We start from the raw sequence: 19,551 nt of genomic DNA, 5'->3' as shown, positions 1-19,551 counted from the left end.
AAATAAAGGCGTACGAGGTTATTATTCTACTCTTCTTTCTTCTTGGTCTCTTCGTTATTCTCTTACGTCAAGACGTCAAAACGAAGAAGAAGAAGAAGAAGACGTTTGACGTCTCGATTAGTCACGCGATATGTACCTTGAATATCAATTTTAGAGAGTTTCAACGTTAACGGCATGTTACTTTCAAGTTATGCATTACTATATATCTATTTATAATATACCCAGGGTCCCATTTATCCTTTTGAATAAACCAGTGGTTCGCAAAGTGTTATGAGAGTACCGTAACTTTTTTCTTTTACACGAGGGTGTTGCAAAATATTAACTCAATTTTCGTCATTTCTACAAAAACAACGAATGTTTATAGTAATTAATCATTATTCTCTTATCGTCTTTGTTATTTTTCTTTTTTTCAGAACAGAGAATTACAAATTATGCGGCGCCTTGAGCACTGCAACATCGTCAAACTAAAATATTTCTTCTACTCTTGTGGTGATAAGGTAACTATTAATTTTATTATACATATGTATATATATCTATATATATATATATATTTTTATACATATATATATATATATATGAATATTTATACACGTATTTTGTTATGTAAGAATCGATTTAAACGTTTTAAGAAAAGTTAAGACCAAAAAGATCTTTTTTTTTTTTCTTTCCTCGTTTCTTTTCTATCTTTATTTCTTTTTTTTTTTTTTTTTTTTTTCTTTCTTTCTTTAAATCTCGATATAAAATAATTTCAAGCAATCGAATATAACAAATCCGGTTAAGTTGATTACGATTTTACTCGCGCGATTCCGAGAGTATCATAATGTATTATTAATATAGAATCGAATTGAAATTTGAAATACGTTTAAACGGGGATTATCTGTTTTTAAACAGTTAGCTGTGACAATTTAAATATATCAAATGCGAATTTATTTTTCCGCATGAAGAATATACTCGTCCACAGTCACAGCTAATTGATTAAAATGTTCTTTTAAATACATACAAGTTACGAACTATAGAAATTTTATATGTATATATTCAATATATTAAAATTAAATTTGAAATGAATTCTTTTTTGAAAAAAAAAACCAAAAAGAAAAAAAAGAAAATAAATAAATCGTGTTTTATTTATATCAATATAAATGTCTTTTTAGTGTTAATGCATGCTACGTTGTTATGTTATTTTGTAGAACATCTTAAACGCAACTAATCCAGTTTTTCATGTGGACGTAAGTTGGAGCATACCCAGTAGCTTACAAATTTTTATCCTTTTTGCCGAGATATATACTTAGGCTACCATTCGCTTTTATCGTAGAAGAATAAAAAAAAGAAAAGATAAAAAAAATAACTATTAAATGCTGATAAAAAGATTGAAGGAAAAAAAAAAAAGGGAAAAAAAAACATTCAACGATAAAAATAACAAAGATTAACCGTAAGAATAAATAACGTTATCAAAGCGTACGATTTATAATGAATTATTTTTCTTTTAAACATGATCTTAGATCACGTTATACACGTTTATTATAATTTCACTTTTGAATCTAGTAGAGCTAACGCCGCTTCGCTAGTCCTAGAGGATGATCACGTCGAGATTGCGTGCATTTGTAACCGTAATTAAGTGTGTACGTAATTAACAAATCGAACACGAATCAAAATTGATGGATATAACTATATCTCTCTACTCATTCTCGTATAATCAATATATATAATATATTTATAACATATTATATATGCAATAAATGTTACGAATAAACATCTACACATTCATTCATCATTATTTTTTTTTTCTCATTTTTTTTTTTTTATTTCTTTCTCCCCCCCTTAAAAAAAAAAGATTAGACGAATACGACATAAAAGACTTCCCATTAAGACCCACCACCATCGTACAAAAAAAAAAAAAATCAAAAAAAAAAAGAAAGAATAATGAATAAAATGACATGTGTAAAATTGTAATAATAAAAGAATCATTTCTTTTAGAAGGACGAGGTTTATCTGAATCTAGTCCTGGAATATATACCCGAAACCGTGTACAAAGTCGCCCGACATTATAGCAAAAGCAAGCAGACGATACCAATCAGTTTTATCAAGGTAAAAGGAGCCATGCATTAATTAATATACAATTGATACTGATCACGATATTTCTCTTTTTTGTTGCACGCTTTCGATTGGCTCGCTCATTACTTTGAGTATCTTTATTACCCCGTATTTCTATATTTTCCAGCTATACATGTACCAACTGTTCCGTTCTTTGGCATACATCCATTCCCTGGGCATTTGTCACAGGGATATTAAGCCGCAGAATTTACTATTGGATCCTGAAACTGGTGTTCTCAAGCTCTGTGATTTTGGTTCAGCCAAGCATCTTGTCAAAGGGGAACCTAACGTGTCTTATATATGCAGTCGCTATTACCGTGCGCCTGAACTCATCTTTGGTGCCATTGACTACACTACAAAGATCGGTTAGTTCTTTTTACCTTGGAATTTTTTTCTTTTTTTTTTTTTTTAAATAATGACACGTTGTTAATGAATTTAACATTTATTTTTCGCAGACGTGTGGAGCGCAGGTTGTGTTCTGGCAGAGCTTTTGCTTGGTCAGCCGATATTCCCCGGTGACAGCGGTGTAGATCAACTTGTTGAAATTATCAAAGTACTTGGTACCCCGACGCGTGATCAAATACGTGAGATGAACCCTAACTATACCGAATTTAAATTTCCACAAATAAAGTCGCATCCATGGCAAAAGGTAATTATTCTATATATTATAACATATTTATTCAAAAATATTGGTACGTTTTATATTAATATTAATCATTTAATATGTACATATGTCGCGTGCAAACACGTACACTTATTTAAAGGACCAAATCCAAATCACACCTTTCACATTAGCACGTATTATATCCTTGTATTAAGAAAAGCACGTAGTAGAGACTAATCGACGAAAATTCTATAAATAATACGATTATTTATATCCGTATGCATTATTTAGATCTGTCGCGTAAACAATATCTGAGAGATGATTCACAGAGTTCTTTGGAATAATTATTTCCTATTTTCAAAACTGATAAAAAGCATGTAATTAAACACCTTTTTATGAATAGTTTAAATTACGGACTACAAATAAGCTCCAATATTGATACGATTGTGTTCTATATAAAAAATGAAATGCAATTGAAATCTTATCTGAGGAAAACATGCAGGTTAAATATTATAATAGTATTCTATACAAAATGTCGAGTAATATTTTATTACGAAAAAGTGTTTAATTGAATGCTCTTGATCATATCTATGAAATAGGAATAATTATTTGGAAGTATCCTGTATAACGGCAATTTAGTTAATCCTTTCTCATTATAAATCATTCATCAATACCTGTACTCGTGGTTACAGTATATGCTTCAACGAATGAGTGGACCAAAGTGTTCCACGGAGCACCAAAAAATTAGAGTAAGTGGTCCTAGTCCTCAAACGCATTATTAGATACTGCTGCACAAGTATTCCTTCACTGATCAAATCATTATACTAACCAATTAAATAACTATGATTTTTCTAGCATTTCTATATGTTGAACATTTTTATATATTTATATATATACGTGTAAAAGATGCCCCAGTGTTTTTCCTCGCAATTTTACCAACACATTCTACAAATAAAAAATAAGGCAAACACATGGTATTTAAACAATTCATGAAACATTAAATGCTTTATTAAAAAGTTATAAAAAAAAATATGAAATGAAGTTGGACTGCTTTCTTGTTCGATACACAACACAGGAATAAATTGTTCATGCAAATTTTCATTTCATTTAAATATTATCATGAATGCAGGACTAGCATTTACGGAAAAGAGAATTTATTGCATTATACTAATTGATTTTGCGTACTAATTAATTTGATTTATATTTTTTTCTATATATATCTTTTATTGAAATAACAATTGACAAGATAGACCATTTGATCTTTTATATCACCTATTTTATTTTACACATTTATACCGTTTTCAATATTTTCTGTTTATCCTTTACCTTTTTATTAGCGATTAACATTACTAAACTATATCTCCTTTCTATTTGAATTGAAACAAAAAGAAATCAAGATAGACAGAGAATAGGTAGGTAGGATAAATACAACTTCAAAAAATATCACTTACTCTAACGTTTTGGTGATATTTTACGATCCTCGAGAACATATCCAAGGTGTGAATGATTAAATAAATAATCGTGTAATACAAAACCAAGCAACGAGGAGACGGAGACAAACAAAATTGTCATCATCGATTATAAAAGAAATAAATAATATTATTAGCCAAGTATATATGGGCAATTGGTGGAAGTATTTAAAAGAAGAAAAATTGTAGGAGGGAAGCGTGTTAGTAATTGTAATATTATTATCGGTTTCAGGTTTTCAGGGCGCGTACACCACCGGAAGCGATGGAACTGGTAGCACGGCTTTTAGAATATACACCATCTCTGAGAATGACCCCCCTCCAGGCATGCGCACATTCGTTTTTCAACGAATTGCGAGAAGAAGGGACACGATTACCAAACGGTCGTGAATTACCACCATTATTCAATTTCACCGAGCACGAGCTTAGAATTCAGCCTATCTTAAACCCGATCCTAAAACCGAAATACACCATGCAGTCTCCCGATAATCCCGGCGGAGGCCAATCGGAAGCGACGAATGCTGCCGCGGCGGGGGCTAGCGGTAACTCTAGTGATAATAGCGTCAACACCAATACACCCTCCACCACACAAACTACCGATCCCAGCCAATCGAACATGGCTTAGAGAAAGAAAAAAAAAAAGAGAAAAAAAAATAACATACACAGAAAAAAATGAATAAAAAACACGAAACGGTGTTCAGAAACCCGTAATAAAAAAAAAAAGGAAAAAAAAAACAAACCTAAATGCTAAACCTAAAGTAAACGTTTTAAAGATATAAAAGAATGAGAAAATAATTCTATATAAGAAGAAAGAGAGAGAGAGAGAGCGTGTGAATGTACGAGAGAATAAGAGCGAGAGTGAGAGTGAGAATGAGAGTAAGAGTGAAAGTGAGAGTGAAAGTGAGAGGGAGAGGGAGGAGGGAGAGTGAACGAGCGCGCGCGCAAGAGAGAGAAATATAATAGCAAAATGATAATCTGAACAGCAAAGTCAAGTTTGCTTCTTTATATTTCGATATATTCATTATTATTATTTTATTTTTATTATGATTACTATTATTATTACTATTATTATTATTATTGTTATTATTATTTTTATTATTATTACTATTATGATTATGTTTATTATTAATTATTAATTATTATTAACAAAAAAACACAAATAGCATACGAAAAAATTTACGAGTCAAACTCTCACACGCAAACAAAAAGCTTCTGACAATTTATAAATGATAATATAGTGCGAGAAAATAATTAATAATAACCGGAAAAATATTTAAATTAGAATATAAAAAAAAAAAAGAAATAATAATGATAAAATATGAAATTTTGAAAATGAAATAATAAAACGCAGACGGTGTTTGTAAACAGAACAAAAGAAATAAGTAATAATACAAAAAAAATTTCTTAATTTGTGGTTGACGAGAACAAAGATCTTCTTCTGAGGAGGATGTCCCCGTTTTATAACAAAATTCTATTAATCTATTCTAACAAATATATATAGCAACGTGTGTAATGAACGTGTCAAATTTTTACGCTATAGTATAATTGTTTTTCGATCAGTTCTGTGTCGTGTGTGACGGAGAAAATGGAAAAGAGAAAGAGAAAAATGAAATTAATGAATGGAAGAGTGAATGAGCGAAAGAGTGAATGAATGAGTGAGTGAGCGAGCGAGTGAGTGAATGAATGAATGAATGAATGAATGAATGAATGAATGAGTAAGCGAAAATGAGAATGAACGTGCGCGCGTGCGTATGCGCGGACGAATAAACAAAATAAAAAATAAATAAAAATTGATTCAACTTTGCTGCCAAGCTGAACATTAAATATGATTATTACACGCGCGCGCGTGCATACACACACACACACACATACACAACACGTATATGTATATAGAAAAATACGGTGAATCAATGAATAATTTTCATGAAATTTTTCGAGACGAATCTTAAGCAACAACAACACATTATTACTACAAAGTAACAAAATTTAGTTGACAATTTAAATGAGGATTAGGGGAAGAAATAATTCAAAAAAAAACAATATCCTAATAATAATAATGATAATAATGATAATAATGATAATAAAAATAATAATAATAATAAAATGAGGGAAAGAAAGAGAAAAAAAATTGTGTAGGATCTAATATTATTATTATATCGCAACAATTTTACAATTAACACAAACACACACGCGCTTAAATGTAGCTTGCGTCGTCACTTAGTTACTGTATCTTTTTTAAAAAGATTCCAGTAAAAAAACAGCTTTGCGAGATAAGGAGAGGGTGGTCGGTGGAGATAGGAATGCGGGGTGAAATGGTAATTGTTGTTACGAAGATAAAAAAACAGTGACGAACAAATATAAACATTTGAGAAGGAAGAAGAAAAAAGAAGACGTTTATATTGCATACGTCGAGATTGAAAACTATAAATCTTGCATTTTGAATAAAAAAAAATACACGCGCGTAAACATTATTATTGCTAAATTTATTATTATTGTTATTATTATTATTACTATTATTATTATTATTATTATTATTATTAAATTTTGGAATGATGTAAGGAAAGGAAAAAAAGAAAAGAGAAATTTGAACGATTCTTCCGCCAGTTTCGTGAAAAGAAACAATTCTTGTAAATGGAGAAAATTTGTAGACTAATGTATTTCTTTTTCTTTCTTTTTTTATTTTAATCTTATTGTGTTCAGTAAAATAACTAATGATATGTATAGGTATATGTATATATCGTTGTATAAGGAAGAAAACACATAATTGAAGTTGTTTATTCTATTAGAAGGTGTAGTGTATAGCACTTTGATTTTGACGTATGTTTCGAAACGTGTGTCCCTGTCGTTGTTTTAATGACGGTTTTTTCCTTTTTTTTTTTTCTTTTCTTTTAAAGTGATATACATATACACATAGGGTAACGGCAATCGAATATGAGAAGACGCTATTTATGTTTGATTGATAGTAAATCAACTGACAGTTTATGTATACTTATTTATACTGTAAAACGGTCTCTTTAACTAAATTTATATTATATATATATATTTTACTGTTGACTACAGATAACTGTCAATTTGGTATTGGTTTAAATAATAAATAAAACGATTTTTAGATAATACTTAAATAATATTTATTATTATTATCATCATTACTGTTATTATTCTTATTAATATTATTATTATTATTATTATTATTATTATTATTATTGATAAAACGAAATGAAGAGAAGAAATTATATTGAATATTACTTTTAATTTACTTAATGAGAATAATTTATTTATATAATTATTTAAGAAAATATTGATTGAAATAATTATAATTTATTACGAGGAGAAAATAAAATATGAAAGTTTAAAATTAATGCGAAATTAATGAAATTTGAAAAACAGCACTTTATATAAGACTCTGCATTACATGAAAATAAAAAGTAGAAATTATCATTTAAAATGTAAATATATAGCAAGTTCTTTTTATTTTTTAAATAACGAAATGATCGAAGAATATTCGAGAAACTATTCTAGCATCTAACTCGTTTAATTTCGAATTAAAATTTCGGTAAAAAGAAATTAATCTGATAACAGTTTATAAATGTTTCATTAAATTGAAACTTGAAGCCGAGGAAGGAACAATTAGAATAATAACGCTGTGAAAATCTCTTCTTTTTTGCAAATGACTATAAAAATTTGCTGTTGTCTAAAAATACAATGAAATTTAATGTCGTCTTAATGAAATAATCGTTTCCATTTGAATTGGAATCTCATGCGGAGAATCCCTATTATTTATTTGAATATTTTAAATTATTGGTGCTGTTATTGCAACTATTTTTTGGAAACACTATTGATTCTCATAAGGCACATGTCTCATATTCAATACTGTTACTCTATATACATACGAATACAACATATGTATGTATGTATATATGTATGTATATTACTTTTATTAATAATATTAATAATATCGAACAGCTTTATAAAAAGGAAAAAAGAAAAATAAAGAAATAAATGGAAAAAAGATCAAACTAAACCAAAAGCTTTGAGATTACCGAAAATGGCTTTTCACTGCTATTGCAAAAACTTGAGAATTTGCTCAAAAGTGGCATTAAATAAAAGCCATATAAAAATATATTATGCCTATCGATCATGGCTCGACGATACGAAATCGCTCGTTACATATTTTATTTTTATGATTTATGAATTAATGTCTTCTTCGTTGAATGTTCTCATGATTATTTTAACACTAGAATTATTGGTAATTCATTTCTGTTATAATTTCTACGAGATCAGCTAAAATGATTTATTTAAGTATATTCCAGTAATATTAATTTTGAAAAAAGAAAAAGCAATTAAAGTAATAAAACATTTTTGAAACGTTAAATAATAAATTTGAGTAATTTATTAAAAAGTAAAGCTTTGTAAATCAATCAAAATGATTAGCAGCCTAACAGTTCTAGTGTTAATTAATAATCAGATTTATTTCCAGTCTTTTTTTTTTTTTACACACACTTTGGATTCATTTGAAAATGTTAAACATCATTTTCGCAATAATTTTAATTGAACTAACACGCAAAGAAGGATTTTAATTTTTATATAGACGTAATAAATTTATTAACGAGTAATAATATTTCTTTCAACCCATTTCGTGTACGTACTTATAAAATATCTATACGCAAACATATATCTTACGTTTGTTTTCCATCAATTCGCCGGAGGTGATTAAAAAACACGAAGAAGAAGCAGAAGAAGAAGAATACGAAAGAGACGAAAATAAAAAGAATAGAAGATAATCGGGAACAAAAAAATGAATAAGAGAGAGAGAAAGAGAAAGAAATATAAAACGAACAAGAGAAAGAAAGAAAGAAGGAAATATTGTTCGAACATTTTCTCAATGTTCTAATGAGAATCTAATGAAAATGCATAAAGTTGTGTTTCTTATCACTTCTCCGCGTCGTTATCTAATAACATTTCATATTCTTCTGCTTGATATTTGATTAAAAAGCGCGAATCGATAATGTCAATCATAAGTTTCACACTATCATCATTCTCGTTCGTGTTATGTGTAGTATTTCTATTCGCAATATTGCACGAATAAATAAAACAAAAAAAAAGAATACATCTCTAACGTTGCATTTTCTAAAAAAAAAAAAAAAACAAAAACATCTCATCTTTAATGTTAATGATTATGATGATTATATTTTACCACCCATGCAGAGAGACATACACACACATTACATTCACATATCATTGCGTCGCAAGAAACATTTCGTAGAACTGCCGCCGCAAAAAAAAAAAAAACAAGAAAAAAAATAAATCGATTTAGTTCCTTATCTAGGAAAAAAGGACGAAAATAGAAAAGATTTAATATTGAACAACAACTAAAAAATAAATAATTAAATAAGTAAATATAATTAAATGAAATAAATAGGCGAATGGGATGGGGAGGAGGGGGGATAAAAGAAAATGAAAAAATACTAATGCGAGGAATGGATGTTATTGGATATAAAAATTAAAAATAAATAATGATAATAATAATAATAATAATAATAATAATAATACAAAAAGTGAAAAGAAGTGTGAAAGGAAAGTGCGAGAGAACAAATTGATGATAGTGGGACATGTAAGATGATGAATGAATGACAGAGGGACGTATGAGAATATATGTATATATATATATTAAAATATATATATGTACATATATATGTGTTGTATGAAAAGCATGGCATTCCGTAGTCGAGCTGATTGATCTTATTGTTGTAAAGAAAAACTAAAACAAAATATAATGATGCTTAGTGGAAGAGAAAGAGAGAAATAACTGAGACTTCGCTGATGAAAAGAGTTGTCTTTTTTGTTCTTTTAAAGTAAAACGAATATCGTACGAATCATAATTTCTTTCTCACACGGCTTTGTATATTTTTTAAGTTTGCTTTACTTTTTATGAGGACATATTTTCATTTCATACACCAACCTGTCGGTTGGGTCTTTTTTTCACGGATTCATCATGTATATAGAGATATATAAATGAGCTAACTGTTTTGTATTTTATTATATTAAATGTGTTTTATATTTTATTTCTATTCTTTTTTTTTTTTTCTTAAATTATATCACAAACGTATTATATATTTAAATTGTTTGCTTGTGTGTTCTTTATTTCATGTCAATGTTTTATTTTATTTTATTTTATTTTTGTTCTTTTCTGGTTTCAAAAAAGAAGAAGAAGAAGAAGAAGAAAAAAAGGAAACAGATAGCTCGGTTTCTCTATGATGTTCTTACTATCGATAAGTATAAGGAGAAAAATATCTTTATGCGTTAGGTGCAGTTAGTTGCAAATTATATGAATATTCTATATAGTGTGTACATATTTATGGCGTTTTTAGTCTGACAGAAAAATGATTAATTGCAAGAGAGAAAGAAAGAAAGAAAGAAAGAAAAAAAAAAATAATAGAGAAGATTTTTAAAAAGCAATTATTAGGATCCTAAATATGCATATTGAATGATGATTATAAATAAAATGTATCAACTCTCTTAGCCAATGAAATTTTTCATGCGGCAAAAATTAAATTCGAAAAATGAAAAAAAAAAAAAGTATATAAGTATAAATACAAAAGGTTTTTGCTAGCAGATAGTTGCCTAATAACTGCGATAATGATAACGATAACGACGATGATGATGATGATGATGATGATGATAATGAATAGATTTCACTGTTTGATATTTGATCGTTTCTAATCACTTTTTTTTTTTTTGAGGCTCGGACACTAGACGATTTAAACAAAGCACATAATTATTTCCAATGCATAGTTATTCGATGTTTTGGAAAATAAATTAAGTGTACAATAATGAAAGTCTACGTTAGTATAAATATATACATATATATATTATATAGGTATATACAAGAATATACCTATCTATGTATACACAAGTAGATTGATTAATTAATTAATTTTAATAATAGCGATATTAATGATATAATAATAATAACAATATTGTGCTATTGTATAAACGAAAAACAAAAAGAGAAGAACAGAAAACGAGTAATGAAATAACGGAAGATAGATAACGATGATAAAAACGATTACTTATAACTGTTTTCTCTAAACCATCAACATTTTTCTAGTTTGCATGAAAATTATCACCGCTAAAACTATCATCCTATCACCAACACCAACACCAATACCACCGCAATCACCGATTCTCCTGAAAACCTGCATCATTTTCACAATTTTTGATGCACCTGTTAAATGAAAGAAAGAAAAATTTAAAAAAGTGTAATGATTGTATAAAAATTATTAATAAATTAATTCAATATGTGTGTGTGTATATATATACACATATATATATATAATACACACATATATACATGTATAGTAAGTTAACTATCTCGATTGTAGTTGGTTTGTTCGTTGTTAATGTTCTCGTATTATTATTCTAATCGTCGATTATATTTCTCGATCGATTAATTATTTTATTTTTTACTGTTGCATCTCTCTTATCGTTGTATTATTATTATTATTATTTTTATTATTATTATTATTATTATTATTATTTTTTTTAGTCTTCGTCGTCGTCGTCGTCGTCGTTGTCGTCGTCATTTGCATTGAAATGACTATAGGATCATTGAAAGAAAAATGGAGCCTTTAGTTTCATCATATTTTCGGCAATATATTCCTTATTCGTAATTTTAATATTAAAATTTATTTTAAATGACATTCGATTTAAAAAAAAATGTTCATTTTAATATATCATTCATATCCAACTTTCGTGCTTCCTCATCTGCAAATCTTATTCGCGTAAATAATAATTAATGATGATGATGATGATGATGATAATGGTAATAATGGTAATAATAATAATATCTAATAATAATAATAATGATCGTGATCTAGATACTTTGAAAATAACCGAGATAATCCTCAATAAATTGTCGAAACGTGTTTTTATGTATGTAAATCCTTAATGCAGTTTGAGGGTCACGCTGATGCTCATAAAAATATTAAAAAAAAAAACACGTTGATAAAAGAAAACAAAAAAAAAAAGGAAGATAAGAGAACGAAAGAAAAAATTTTTGAAAGAAATTTAGACATTCTAATGTTTTTTCTATCAAAACTAAAAGATTTAATATATTTATAGGCTTTTCACTTTTGCATTGAAAATCTGTCCACGAAACGTTTTCACGCTTTTGTAGTAAATAGTAATAATAAGTAATCCAAGAGAAAATAAAAAAAATAAAGCAAGAAAGTATCCTAGGCAGACGAATCTCAGAAAATATGAATGAAGGGATAAGAAAATGAAAAATAAAAAGTGAAAAAAACAAGAAACATAAGAAAAGAAAGAAGAAGGAGAAAGATGGAACAGAACCGGCACCAATATTCCATAATAATAATAATAATAATAATAATAATAATCATCATAATATTAATAATAATTTATTTATGTTTGCTACTTCCTTAAAGCACACATTATGCAACGGATTAATCGGAATGAAGAAAAATAAATTATAAAAATATATCAATCGTATGAAATGAATAAAATTAACCCGCGTGTGTTCGTAGACGATTAATCCGCTTCTTCTCATGTATATATATATATATTAAAATATATATATATATCATGATCTAAGAAAAGATATTTGCACAAAACAATGATATCTATCATTTTTATCTTGTGTAAATCTTGATAAGTAAAAACACATCGTATATTTAATACTAAGCATCTGTCTTGTTGGTCTTTGTGTAAATAGTTAATGATGATAATGATAATATTAATAATCATCATAGTAAAATAGGATTAACAATAAAAATAATAATAAAACAGTAATATTATTCCTTTGTATCGGTAACAGATATAAGAATTATTTTTCAAATGTTTATGGCACACCTCTTGTATAGAAAAATCGTTCGAAAATGAAGAAGAGGTGAAAGAAGAAAATGATCATTTTTCTTCTCTTTATTATCGATTAGGTATAACATCTTTCAAAAGCACGCGAAAAATGTCAGAACATCCTCTTCAGAAGTATATCTTCCTTCTTTGGAATGCACGTGATAGCTGTTTAAATATTTGCAAGAAATGAATTTTTTCTTTTGATTTTTGGCAAAAGTTCGAAAAAAGATAGAGAAAGAAAGAGAGAATCTTTCGAATTTTGTTTAAATTTATCTAGATGAAAAAGTTTAAAAATTTAATGACGCCACTCAACGAATACTTGCTATTTGTTTCTTCCTTATCACGTTGATAACAATTTATTATTATTTATTCATTTTTATTTAATATTTTATATTTTATGTTACAACAAGAGTAAGAGATCTCATGTTCGATTTTAAACGCTCAAAAAATATCTACTATTATTATTACTCATATCCTTACTTTTCCTTTTTTTTTTTTTTTCTTAAATCTTTAAAAATATAACGCGTTAGTTTATATACTGCGCGAATCTGTGTGGTCCACTACCTTCCCCCTACCCTTCCGTTGCTTTTTTCTCTTAACTCAAAAAATATGAAAAATACGAAATGACCGGACTGTTTTCTTATTCGGAAATCGCACAGGAATAGATCGTTGATTGAAATTATAATTACGAATGAAGTACTAGCATCTATGGAGAATAGAATTAATTGCATTACTAATTTCTTCTTCGTTTTCCTTAATTGGAAATGGAAAGAATTAAGGAATTGGTATTACTACTGTATTCGTACTGGTATTCCATAATGTACTGAACAACCATGTAATTGAATCCTTAAATGTTGATGAAATAAATATAAAAAAGGCTGTGCAGTTAAGTTATTTTTGTGTATTCAAATAAATATCGGTAATGTTTTTCTTATGCTGCGCTAACAACGAACTCCAGTCCGTTATCATTTCGTATTTTGATTAGAACTTTTTAATTAAATACTTAAGAGCTCATACTTATATAATAGTTGTTTGTTTTCTTATTTTTACTGTATGGAATATACTAGTAGAATAATAATTTTTATGATGAAATATTTCGTATACCGACGAAATTTGTAACTAACAAAAAAAAATAAAAAAAGAAGATATTTCTTCTGTACGTTACTATTATTTTTTTTAATTTTTTTTTTAAATACGCGTTTAAAAAGCTAAACTATATGTTTCCAAAATGCATTTATATATATATATATCTCGAAATAAAATCTAAAGATAAAATAAATAAAATATGTAAAAGAAAGAAAGAAGTAAAGAGAAATAAGCAACACTTTTGAAAATAATATAGTTAATTAAAAAAAAAAAAAAAAAATAATAATTAAATCCCGGTCCCTAGACGGTCGCTCTCTGTTTACACTGCATAATATCGTATTCTAGAGGAGGAGAAGGACGTCAAGGAGGCAAAGGAAGAAGAGGATCAGGAGCAGCAGGTGGTGGACGGCGAGTAAAAATACGAAAGAAAGAAACGAAATAATGCAAGAGAATAGAGTGAAAGAAAGGATGCGAATCTTTCCAATGGATGACGATCTTTCGCGGCGATAAGATAATTTTAGACGATGGTGATATCGATGATGATAAAAATATGATTAAAAAAAAAAACAAAAAAAAGAATAGTCGAGTGCGACGATCATGAAAAAAAAGAAAAAAACACGATGATATAAGAATGAATATTTGGCCGAGTACCAACAAGGAGCGAGTCGTTCAATGTTATTCGTGAATGTACGATACTAGGGAAAAATTGTTTTAAATTAAAAATACATAGCGACACGTAAAATAATAAATAATAATATTAATTACCAAGCAAAACAAAAAAAAAAAAATAACAAAAAAGCAAAAAAATAAAAAAGAATATTTACTACGCAATCGAAAATAATATAATAATGATAAAGATACGCAACACATATACACCCACACACACCATACATACACACACACACACATACAGACTCAAAATCGCAAGGATAAATAAGTAAAGAAATAAATTAATTAAAAAAATATGTAACAGAAAAGAGTAGTGCTATTTACTACCGTGAGAAACACACAAAAAACATACAATGCATACACATACATTCAAATAAACACACGCCTATGAAATAAAGCGCGCTAATAAAAAAAGACAACAACAAAAAATGGAGAACAAAGTTAATATCGACGATCGGAATATAGGAAAGAAAAGATAGAGAAGAGGGGTAGTAAACAAGAGAAGGGGAAATGGTTAAAGGGCGAAGTTGATGAATGAATAAGGCCGATTTTTAATTGGCTATGTTTGTGCGTGCGCACGTGCGTGTATAAGAAGAAGCGTGACGTCTCTCTGCCGTGTAAAAGTGGAACGGTATGAATGAATGATGTATGTTTGCGTGTGTGTATATGTGTGTGTGCAAACGATAGAAAGAAAACGAAAAAAGGGGTGGGAGGGGGTGGTTAGGGGAGAAAGAAAGGAAGGAAGGGAGGGAGGGAGGAAGGAAGACAAATGTGTCTTCTTCAAGGGAAGAAACAAACATTTTGGCAGCAGCAGCAGTAGCAGCAGCAGGACAGTGCGAAATAATAAGCCTGAAGCATGTACATACATATATATGTATGTAATATATAAATACAAAAGCGCATCTATATGAATATGTATATGTATGTATAGGTAACTCTATGATGATTACACCTATGCGGAAAAATAAAAGTAGTAAAGAAAGAAAAAAAAAAAAAGAAAAAATTGATTAAATAAGCAAACAAACAAATAAAACTCTTATTACGATTACTATGTTTAATATTATGGCGACAATTATTATATAATTACCGATGTTCTATAAATATAAATAAACTATAAATAAAAATACTAATTAAAGAAACAAACAAAAGAATAAAAAGAGAATAAGAAAGAAAATACCGTTCGTTTCGCTCCGTTTAAATTCAACGTAATGAGAATTATCTGTTTTTAGTTTTACATGATTATTAATTATATAGTCGATATCATACTTGTAGTATATTGCTGAATGTGTTTAAACGAGAATCGATACGCCTTCGTTAATACTAAAGCTCTATATAATATACTATATTTATTATTATTATTATTATTATATTATTATTATTATTATTGTACATTTTTGTGGTTTATTTAACAATAAAATATTAACAATAATGTTGACAAAGATGCTATTTAATTCGAACTTGATTTTTTCGTTGTCGTTGCTGATTTAATACATATACACACAAATGATAATTATATTATTATATTATTATTAAAACATTCTCTCTTATACAGGTCTCAAATTACAAGTTATTAACCCTTTTATCGTTAATATTTTACTATTACTACTCCTAATTATTAATCCTTTTGTAGATCATATTCGATATTTCGTTAATAAAATTTACACTTTTTTTTTGGTGCCTTTCAAATTCTTTATTGGTACAAAATAATTCTTCTAGATAATCGTTTTTCAATATCATTATTTGTTAATCCAACTCACTAATTATTACAATTAGTTGAATTCCTTCAATTATATTTTATTATTCATATAAAATTTACAACCCTGAGACAATCCTGAGATTTAAAACAATTCATTTCTTTTTGATTAAATTATGAATTTTTATTCAAAATTGATGCGCAAAACTTGTCACAACACCCTTCCGTAAAAAGACGAGAATCTTGTGAGAAGACAGAGTAGAAAATACATTTTCCTAGAAATATATGATAATCATCAGCCAAGCAATACTTTCCTTATCATCGCTCCACTAACGACTTCCTCTTCACCGTCACGAGGTCCGATGCAATTACTGCTACAGAGGTATTGAAGTAATGGTAAACGATACTTTCCACAAAAATCAACGAATTTTACATGTTCAACGCGATTATTGAAAAATACACCTGTACAAAAAAAACCAAAATAAATTTAATATTTAATATTATTGTTTTAAAAAAAAAAAAATATATGAATAAAAAGCTTATGCATCTGTGCTTGAATTTGTTCGTGCGTTAAAAAGAAAGTACGCGTGCCCGTGTGTACTGGGTGTATTCGAAAGAAAGTGACAATATAAAATATAAGAATACTTGTAAAAATAGTAGTTAATGTATTTTTAATTCATTCAAAAAAGTTGGTCATCCGTTTTTTTCTTTCCCCATAATATCGTAAAAAAGTAACAAAGATATTTCAAGTATTCTTATTAAATGAAATAAAATCCTATATACTGTAAATATAACATATTATGATAGCATATGACGAGAAAATCATACAATCTTTGTAATATTGGAAAAATCGAGAAAAAATTAATCCCTGACCTTTACACTTAGGGTTCACACAACGGTGTCCACTGTTCAAATATTCCACAAGATTTTTAGGAATGTGTTCTTCGTCGTATTGCATATCGTTCATTTTAATAATTCGTGCGGCCAACTCCAATAAGGAGGGGGGATTGTGCGTCATGTCCGATACGAATCTGACCACAAGAGGATTGTCTCTCAGAGAAAGCTAAAACACGATAAAACGAACGCTATACGTAATACATACATACTTATGTATTAATACGAGCTATGCATAAGGTATTTACTACTAACAAGATAAGACGAACGATAAGAATACATGATATAGTTCAACTAACGTTAGTTCTATAAAGAAAAAGAGGATGTAAACAAGCATACATTAGAAAAAGAGAAAGAATGAGTATAACGAGTGCCCCATATGCCCACACTTTATACATTTAAAACGAAAAACCTAATTATTTATCTTACATGGAACGATATAAGAAGAAAAATAAATATTAGACTATTCTTTTTATATAAAAAGAAAAGAAATACAAACTAAGACACCCTGTATATATGAATGTACGATAATTATTTAGGTTAGACTTGTATTTAACCTCAGTCAAACATCTCAGCGTGATAATTTCCGTAGGCAACGTTTTCAATCTGTTCTTGTGTAGTAGGAGGGATTTAAGATTCGTTAGATTTGCTATTGAACTCGGCAAGCTCTCTATCATATTATCGCATAGTACCAAGGCTTGTAATGATTTTAATTGACCTAATGTCGAGGGAACTTCGGTCAATCTGTTACCTCCTATTGAAAGTACTTGCAATCTGTCGAAAAAGACAATTAATTATGATGTTATTGTTCATCATATTGCATCTTATCATTATTATTATTTATACTATTTTATTTATTTTGTTTTTCTTATAATAGAAAGCTGTATCAGAATACCGTTGTAACTTCCATAGATCCTTGTTGATCCCCGTAATTTGATTTCCACCGAGATAAAGATACTTGAGCTCGTGGAGATCGAGTATTTGTTCAGGAAATTCTCTTAATCTGTTCCCACTTAAATTGAGCTCGCGTAGACCGGGTAAATTGTCGAAGCTTTTTGGCAAAGAATCGTTAGTTAAATTATTATTCCTAGCGATTAAACAGGTCAATGGACAATCACCAAGGAAATCCGGAATTCGGTTTAAACCGCAATTCGATATGTCCAATGCATTCAAATTGGTAAATCGACTAATGCTAGGTGGAATAATGTTAATACGATTTTGATGAACCAAAATGGTATCCACGTGTTCGGGACTTTTCATCATGACAAAATGTTCGTCCAATACGTAACTGTCAAGCATCAAATACGACAAATCCAAGGTTCTTGAGTTGCCATCCGAATCACTCGAATCCGAAGTATAGTTCTCCATTACAAAAATAAAATCTTTTAATCGATTTCTTATTTTTAATTGTCCTCTGCAAAATTACATACACGAAGAAAGAATTACGTAAGTTGACTTATTGCATACTGAGGCGAGTCGATAAACGACGAAAATAAGAATGGATGCATAATGATGATAATGAAGAAGAAGAAGAAGATGAAAGAGGAGGAGGAGGAGGAGAAGAACGATGATTTCTAATAAAGTCAAACGTACGATATACTTCAAAAGCAAGATCATCCGAAATATTAAATGATTCGATCGTAACGCTTCGATTATTATAATTAAAAAAGATAATAGACAGGCCCGGCTCGAAAATACGAAGTACCCTTAGACCAATTTAATTTCTAGCATTTTAATTGGAAATGAATATCTTGAAATGAACAAAATATATGTTACAACGCAGTATGCAAACGTACTGTATATACCGAAAGATTATTTTTAAATTTAGCGCGACAGAAGGTTCGACGGGATGGAGAGGAGGGGTTGGGTGCATATATAACACTAGTCAATAAAACAAATCACCTGAGAGATGGCGGTCTTTGCTCTCGCTTCTAGAATAGCTTTCACTCGTAACTGTTTACCTTGATATTTCGTGTCTTATTATTTTGATCATAGATTTACTCTTATTTTATTCCGTTTGTTAACTCGTCTAATAGTTGTAGTAGGTTTTTTATTCTATCGATTGATACGTTGATCAAAATACTCGTAGGATAGTTAAAGATAGATGGAACGGTATAGAAAAACACATGATTGTTCAAACAGCAATGACCGAGAACGCACGGATCGCGACTGAACGA

At 28.7% G+C, this 19,551-nt stretch overlaps 2 protein-coding genes across 7 annotated transcripts in view; one reads left to right on the top strand and one right to left on the bottom strand.

Annotated features, from left to right (window-relative positions):
• Nucleotides 1-14,544, top strand: part of LOC122514821 (protein kinase shaggy-like) — a 35,808-nt gene extending 21,264 nt beyond the window's left edge. For 3 of the 6 annotated variants that reach the window (XM_043631896.1, XM_043631895.1, XM_043631891.1), the window contains exons 3-8: nt 414-497; nt 1,188-1,226; nt 1,975-2,085; nt 2,219-2,456; nt 2,547-2,740; nt 4,397-4,953. In XM_043631896.1, coding sequence (XP_043487831.1) covers nt 414-497; nt 1,188-1,226; nt 1,975-2,085; nt 2,219-2,456; nt 2,547-2,740; nt 4,397-4,786 — 1,056 coding nt within the window. In that variant the 3' untranslated portion in view covers nt 4,787-4,953. Of the gene's footprint in view, nt 1-413; nt 498-1,187; nt 1,227-1,974; nt 2,086-2,218; nt 2,457-2,546; nt 2,741-4,396; nt 4,954-14,463 lie in introns of those variants that run through there. The other 3 variants (XM_043631897.1, XM_043631893.1, XM_043631892.1) reach the window with 2 other exon arrangements.
• A 1,907-nt stretch (nt 14,545-16,451) lies between these two features.
• Nucleotides 16,452-19,551, bottom strand: LOC122514820 (leucine-rich repeat-containing protein 58). Its single transcript, XM_043631890.1, has 5 exons — nt 19,277-19,551; nt 18,270-18,788; nt 17,932-18,148; nt 17,354-17,543; nt 16,452-16,942 (listed from the first exon to the last, which is right to left on the bottom strand). The coding sequence occupies exons 2-5, from the start codon at nt 18,740-18,742 to the stop codon at nt 16,776-16,778; spliced, it is 1,047 nt and encodes a 348-aa protein (XP_043487825.1). The 5' UTR covers nt 18,743-18,788; nt 19,277-19,551; the 3' UTR covers nt 16,452-16,775.

This window comes from Polistes fuscatus, unplaced genomic scaffold (genome assembly GCF_010416935.1).
Source record: "Polistes fuscatus isolate 324 unplaced genomic scaffold, CU_Pfus_HIC Scaffold16, whole genome shotgun sequence".
NCBI classification, from domain to species: Eukaryota; Metazoa; Arthropoda; class Insecta; order Hymenoptera; family Vespidae; genus Polistes; species Polistes fuscatus.
Note: the sequence above shows the minus strand (reverse complement) of the source record. Positions and strands in the feature narration are given on the sequence as shown.